The sequence below is a fragment of the Seriola lalandi genome, unplaced genomic scaffold (assembly GCF_002814215.2).
Source record: "Seriola lalandi dorsalis isolate HSWRI2012SDOR001 ecotype SW California unplaced genomic scaffold, Sedor1 jcf7180002054883, whole genome shotgun sequence".
Lineage (NCBI taxonomy): Eukaryota > Metazoa > Chordata > Actinopteri > Carangiformes > Carangidae > Seriola > Seriola lalandi.
Window position 1 is genome coordinate 2881124 of NW_019525658.1, and position 7570 is coordinate 2888693.

At 40.5% G+C, this 7570-nt stretch overlaps 1 protein-coding gene across 1 annotated transcript; it reads right to left on the reverse strand.

Annotated features, from left to right (window-relative positions):
- Window positions 1-244: 244 nt before the first annotated feature.
- On the reverse strand, window positions 245-7089 carry imp4 (IMP U3 small nucleolar ribonucleoprotein 4). Its single transcript, XM_023397557.2, has 9 exons — window positions 6958-7089; window positions 4874-4982; window positions 4687-4770; window positions 4491-4600; window positions 2895-3027; window positions 2385-2539; window positions 2198-2292; window positions 2023-2096; window positions 245-678 (listed from the first exon to the last, which is right to left on the reverse strand). Exons 1-9 carry the CDS (start codon window positions 6958-6960, stop codon window positions 566-568), a joined length of 876 nt encoding a protein of 291 aa, XP_023253325.1. The 5' UTR covers window positions 6961-7089; the 3' UTR covers window positions 245-565.
- Window positions 7090-7570: the final 481 nt, after the last annotated feature.

A 7570-nucleotide genomic window follows, 5' to 3' on the forward strand; every position in this document is an offset into this window, starting at 1 on the left:
CCAACTGTTCTTGTAACGGACAGGAGTTCTCAATCAGTATAGTTGTGTAATGTAAACTAACTACATACATTTTTGCAGCAAAAAAGAACCAATATAAATAAGTTAATATATTTGAAACATACTTGCTTGTTATTTATACACTTGAGTATATATTTGCAAATCCTTTATGTTTGCTCATGTATGTAGAGAAGAACGTGTGTTTTTATTCTCCACTAAATACAAAATACCACTAGAACAATACAGGTCCTTAAAAACAACTTTTATTATTAAACAGTTGAACAGTTATAATACAGTCAGTGTAGTATGCATTAGTTTTAACAATGAGTTTGTCAGAAACTTTATTATTATTAAAAATGCTGTCACTAATGATGTATGTGATGCAGTCCAAACACCCATAATTGTTGACCATATCAAACAATTGACTTGAACTTCTATTCTTATTTGGTAGGTTACTTTAACAAAACCTCACTTCTTATTTATTAAACTCCACATTTTAAGACTGTTATCAGTCAAAAAAAAGAGCACTGTCTCTGTGCGGTTATGCTTTCTTAGGTCCTTTATTATCTTATTGCACACTGAGGAACCTCCTTTTCTTCGCTGTGTGTGTATACGCGTGGTGACGCCACTCGACATCTGCGGTGCTCTCGTTCTCAAGGGTGCCAAGTTTGATCATGTACACTAAACAAAAGAACAGATATAAATATTTAACACAGTCCAAAAGAAGTGGAACAGAACAGAGGAACTCCAGTGAAATAGGAAAATGCCCCTAAAACAGAAATCCTCATTCCACACTGGCTCTTTTTTTTCCTTATTCCTAAATCTTTAATCTCATCGCTCATCATAGCTTATAAACCGTGATGTTTTAACACATAAGACTTACAGTGCTTTCACAAAACGTGCTAGCCTCTTCCAGTGCAGAACACTGACATCAATTTCTCAGAGTTTAAAAACTCTAATGATGACATACTGGCTAAGAATCTTTCTTTTTACAGGAACATTTTTTTTTGACAATTTAAAAAGAAGTTGTCAGAGATCTTTGGTAGACAAACTATGTAATGCCAAACTGTTTCTAAACTGGTTCAAACATATCTTTGGCATCGCTGTACTGGAATTTCTTGTTATTTATCAGGCTGGCATATGCACCAATATTTATATATGTAACGAGTGATTTATACAGCACTAATATGTTGTATAATAATTACACAAAATCTGTGTTAGTAGTTATAATATGACATGTTAGCCCTCCAGAGAGTCAATATGTGGAAGGTTTGAGAGTTTCTGTATCCCTACGTGAACTTCCATGGGGTCCCCACTATAAAGGGGGTCTCCTGCCTTTACTTCTCCCCTTTTAGTTGTCGTACTCTAGGGGAGAGGTAAGCAATGGCATTGTGATTAGAGTAATGTCTGTTAAACTACATTCATGAGGTCAGTAGCTCGCTTAAATGTATTGTGTTGTACACAAATATATTGTGTCATTTAATTTGTGTAGGGGCTAAGTTACATGATCACAATTGATTGGAGGATTTTACTATTGACCTCTTTAGTCAGAATAAATGGAGATCGTTTCCAACGATACCTTCATCTTGGCCTTTTTGTTTTAAGTTTGTTGTAAGTTTATATTGGCTGATAATAACACAGCCCCTTCACCTAGAGCAGAGGATTCTGGAGGAAAAAAAATGGCGCAGTCTGGCAAAAAAAAAAAAAAAAAAAAAAAAAAAAAATATATATATATATATATATGATCAAAATGAGAGTTGTAGTGATTTTTGTCATGACATCCTTTGAGATGCAAGGCATACAGGGCTGTTTTTTTTCGTCTTGAACGCCGTCTAGACCGAAGACCAGAAGCAGAGGGACACAGAACAACTGAAAAGACTCTTCAACCACACACAGGTGTGATATATGTTGGGTCTTGTTAGCTAGCAAATTAGTCACAAATACATTCAAGAGCTCCCCCCTGCTTCTACCTCTGTACTGGAGGAATCTAGAAGGTGAAAAATGTCTTCATCTATCCATACTTACGTTTCATTTCAAACCTGGGTCCTACTTCTGTCAGCTCAATGTTCTTGTGGTCTGTTTTCTTGTAGGTGTGATGTCTGTAAAAAAAAATAAGAAAAGAGGATTATTACTATTCTTACTGTTCCAGTATCACTAGGTCCGTAGGGCATTTACATAGCGGGAGTTCTTTCTCACTGACCTGAAAGAGATGAAGTCCTCTTGGTTGGAAAATGTGATTACACGCCTACTGTCCTCTTTCGGCACTGGAAAAAGATACTTGAGGATATTCGATACCTGCGCAAACCAGAATTAATGAGCTGTATGCACAAACAAGTGGCGAAAGAAAATATCAATGGCATGCGTACAGTGCATGGTCCAGCACTTACCCTCTTGCCAAGCTGTGAGGTGAAGTTGTGAAAAATGAGGTGGGGGTAAGCCTCAGACATGGTGCCTATGTCTGGAACATCGTGCCTCATTACCACGTTGTAAAGTGTGAAATAAGCAGTGGGTCCAAATGGTAAGTGGCACACCACCAGGCCATCTGTTAATATACAGGGGGAAAAAAAATCAGATTCTCCACGTGCAGTTATTCCATAGTGACTGTAGCTGATACCAGGATGCACGTTGGCACACAATGACCACACTTATACCCTGATGTTTAGCAAGTGTTTTTACCGTTTACAATGGTCACCATCTTAGAGCTACGACTTAGTCTTTCATTTTGTCACCTATTTTTTACATTTATGGGGCTTTCAGACACAACATAACAACAGCACCACTACCCTACGAAACCCATTATTTCCAATGGCTTAGGTTGCACTGCAACAATTTGTTGCTGTATACAACAGTATATAAAGAAAGAAAGAAAAAGAAAAGATGTAAGTAAACAAGCGTACCTGGCTGTCCTCTTGTCTCATGCATGATGACCAGGTCCGTGACGTTGTTGGCTTTGCAGGCTCGCACCAATGCAGCAATCTCATGGTTCCCTCTGTTCATGCGCTGAGCTCCAGGGAACATCAGCTTCACTTCCTGTAACAAGTTCCGTACTGTTCATCAACTCTCCAGTGATTGATAAATAAGAACAGAGAACTAAGTTGGCTGAGGCTTTAGTAAAATTCAGAAGAAGAATAATGGGTTTATACGGAAAAAACAACATTGAATTTAAGCATTTAATAAGCAACATTAGCTCTTAGTGGCTAACAGTGAGGTTAGCCACCAATCATTAATGACTGGGAGCAGCCAAAAGCAGTGTGAGGGGAATGTGGGATTATCTGTCTGTGCTGGGATAACCTTCGGTCTAGCTAAGGCCCTAAACAAGAGCAAAAAACAAATGAATGGATCGTTATTGGATCGAATTAAGCATCATCATTCTTTCACGCCTGCCAATAAAAGTTACATGTACAAGTAAGATTATTTTTTTTACATTTGGGATTAAATGTACTATGACTGGATTTTACAGGCACAGAGGGTTTAGTGGAACCGATTTACCCCCAAGTGACCCTTCATTTTAATGCTGCAAATTTTACTCTTCACATTTGTTAAGTTGCTTGCTTAAATTTCACATTTTTATATGTGCAGTAGGAGTGTAGCGGTACACGTATATTTGTGCCGTGCCGTTCAGTACAGGACGTCCGGTTCGGTTCGAGTTGTGATCCAGATGAATATAATCTAGCTTTAACTGTGGACTTTACATTCATAACGTTTTGTGTTGTGATGCTCAGCCTACGACACGTTAGTGTATAAAGTAGATCTGCTCTTTCTGGGGGCGCCTGGTCGTGCACTTGGTAGAGCGGGTGCCATAAAGGCTTAGTCCTAACCACAGCGGGCCGGGTTCAAATCCGACCCATGACCGTTTGCTGCATCTCTCTCTCTCTCTCTCTCTCTCTCATACATTCATCTTTCTCAATTAAAATGATCAGAATAGAGTGAATGTTTTTTTGTTTTTTTTTAAGAAACATGTGCCTTTATGTGCATTTCTTGTGTTCATGAAACTAAATTATGGCCAGTTTGCCACAGGATTACAAGTTTACAATTACAAGTTAAATTTATTATAATTTAAAAGAAATGTAATGTCTTTTTTTTCCCCCCCCACTGTACCGAAACGTGAGTTTTGCGTGCATGTGCATCGCTACCAAATGACATTGTTGTTTTTAGGAAACATCTAACAACATCTTTAGAAAGTTGCAGTACAGGCGCAAAAACTGCAGCGTTATAAACATTTAACATCATCGCAACTACTAGAGTAGATTTCCAACCACACAGCATGGACAGTACATATGCATGCCATCACGGGGATCACAGTGAGAAGCTGTCTGCAGCTTCAGTTTCACTGCTTCGCTCGGAGACACTTAAACAATGAGCTGTGAGTGACACGTGGGCCATCGAGGAGCTTGGTTACGTCTGGCCTGCATCATACCAGCAACTTCCTGTTACTGGCCACCCTCACAACCTCAGGGTGAAGTCTGCTGTCCGTACAGAGAAAGTGACCTGACCTTGGCAAACATTTTGAGTCTGGAACTCGGGTCTCTGGATGTAGTGACCATGACTTTAGGATCTTCCACTCCGGCCCATTTATACTCATCATCCATGTGAGAGCTGACGCCTGCACGGTCAAAAGAATGAATGATGATTAAACAAGATAGAATAGAAGAATACTGTTGATAACAGGAGGAACATAATGACACTGACCTTCTGCTCCTTCATCGTCATACTCCAGTAGTTTCTGTAGCTGCAGGGCATCTTTGCGTACTTCAGTTGGAAGAAGACAATTTTCTGCAGAGAAAAAAAAGCTTATGTTAAACAAGGATTTGAGAGTGTTGACAACTTTCCATGCAAAATGCAGGAAAAATGGAATCTAATGAACATGCCATCCTACCATCAAGCGCTCCCTTCAGCTTCTGTTTTTTCTCCTCTATTGTTCGGAGCCGGTCCTCTTGGGCCTTCCTATACAGGTACTCCCTCCTCAGTCTCACCTCTCGACGAAGCTGGAAGTTACATCCACACCATTAGACCACATTATCACAAGAGATGCAGGCTTTTAATAAGGCCTAATGCTTTCTTTGGTAGGAAAATATGTACAGGGTCCTGGTGGAAGACTTTGTTGCATGGTTCCAGCCAACCAACTGCAGCTGAATTCATCCAAGACCAAGGAGATGCTGGTGGACGCTCCTACGTCTGGGCGACTCACGCAACCAGTCTCCATTGAGGCCGTTGATGTGGAGGTGGTCAGGACCATAGATTAAATAAAAGATGGATGTACCCTCTGTGACATCACTCACAGGTTTCTGAAGAACAGTTTTGCAGCTCACTGCTCCACTGTCGCCATCTTGCCAGTTATATATACACACACACACACACGAGTTACATAAAAATTCCCCCATGTACAGTTGTCATGAAGGAGGAAATTAGCTGTAGAGACCAAAAGTATTTTTGTACCAGGCTGTAAACATGTTTATTTCTGCTGTAAAGTTGGACATTTTAACATGGGAGTCACTGTTTGAGCCGGACTCTAGTGGTCATTAGAGGAACTGCAGTTTTTGACACTTCAGTGTTGGCTTCGGAGGTTGCTGCTCGGTCAGGACCTATAAGTACTTTAGGCTGCAGCTGGACGACAGATTAGACTGGTCAGAGAACATGGGCATGCTTTGGAGGAAGGGGCAGAGTTGGCTGCATGTCCATGGTTGCCATCCTTCTGTTGTGTGTTGTGAAGTGTTGACATGATGTGGCTGGACAAGCTGGTTCTGTGGTCGGTATGGAGTTGGACTATCTGATGATGGTGGCAGAGATAAAGACCCCGAGCAAACTGTTGTCTAGACGACAAGTCACCAACTGCAATCCAGGAGTATGTTCAGTGGCAGGTTGCTGTCACGGAGCTGCTCGACAGACAGACTCCTTTGTCCACAGAGCCATTATGCTCTTCAGAGGGTAGAGTGACATTAACTACTAGGTCTGATGCTTTGCTCTGTGTTTTTCCTATATCCATTTTCGTCCGTTAATCCAGGGTCGGGTCGTGGTGGCAGCAGGCTAAGCAGGGCACTCCCGCTCCTCCTGGGGAATCCCAAGGCGTTCCAAGACCAGATAGGATATGTAATCCCTCCAGTGAGTTCTGGGTCTACCCCGGGGTCTCCTCCCAGTTGAATGCAACCAGAAAACCTCCAAAAGAAGGCACCCCCTAAACCGATGCCCAAACCACCTCAACTGGCTCCTTTCGGGATGAAGGAGCAGCAGTTCTACTCTGAGCTCCTCACCCCATCTCTAAGGCTGAGCCCAGACACTCTATATTCTTCCTGTATATTACTGATATATTAACCCTTCTTATTATGAACCTACAGTATGTGGAAGTATTCATCTACTGTATCAGTAATCTCATATGTGCAGGACTTTAGTTTAAAGTTTTTAGTATGTTATGTCTGTGTAAAGTGCAGTTACTTTATACAAGCTGATTTTTAATTTTGGGAAAGGTTGAATTGTTTATATTTAATCTGGATCTATTTATATATTTATTTCACATTTTTAAGAAGTATCATTAAGTGACATTGTCAAAAAGCTGAATCCAATGTAAAATGATTTTCAAGACGACAGGTTTCATGTTGTAAACAACTGGAAGAATATTCAAAGCAGACAACAAACTTAACGTGACACGATTCCCTCAGTAAATTCTGGGTGTCGATCACAAAACGAGCTGTTGTTGTACACGAAGAAAATCGTGCTATCTGACAGTTAGATAATACATTGACAATAGATCTTTTCTCCAACTACAATCACCATTAACAAGTTGTGTCACGTTAACATCAATGAAGACATCAGACCAACATGTATAACCCTGACCAGTAGAAGGAGGCAGACTGCTGACGTGAATTTAAACGTAACGTTTTACGTCGTTATAGATTTCACACCAAAAGACATACAGAGAGCTCAAAGAGAGATTATCATCATTTCTAAAATCAATTTTTAACTTACCATGTTCTTTTGTTTAGCTAGTAGTCAGCAGGCAGGCACTACTCACATGGAGAGACCACACGTGTACAAGAGTTTCTTTCATTCGCTAACAGAGGAGCGAATCAGAGTGCGCCATACTCACTTCTTCTTCTTCTGATGTTGTTTGATGGCAGTTGGCAAACAGGTTTCAGGAGCATTACCGCCTCCCACTGAAATGGAACGTGGAGTTTGTTCTTCTTCTTCTTTGACGTTTATATGCGGTTGACAAACCAGCTTTTTGGTGCATTGCCGCCAACCACTGGACTGGAGTGTGAATCAGGAAATTATGCAGAAAAAGAAAAAAGCTACATTCTTTTAGCTAAACCAGTTTCGTTTATAAATTTGGGTATGTGTTTATATGTCACGGTATGTAAAATAATGTGACATATAAAGATATGTGATTTTTGCCAAATGTGTTGTGAAGTAAGAATTGAACATAATGCTCCATCTCTGCTGTGCCTTTAAAACTACAGATGGGGGACAAATTAAAGCAAAAACCCCTAATGAATGAGATGATATTCCTCCACACAGGGCAGGAGGGGTCACTGTCCAGCTACAGACCAACTAACCAATCAGTCCTTGAGTCCAAGTGACA

Excerpts from the sequence above, each read along its gene's own strand:
- imp4 (XM_023397557.2), bottom strand. Across the intron at positions 4,771-4,873 it reads GCTGAAGGGAGCGCTTGATG|AAAATTGTCTTCTTCCAACT; the intron begins GTAGGATGGCAT and ends TTTTCTCTGCAG. Across the intron at positions 2,540-2,894 it reads TGAGACAAGAGGACAGCCAG|ATGGCCTGGTGGTGTGCCAC; the intron begins GTACGCTTGTTT and ends GTATATTAACAG.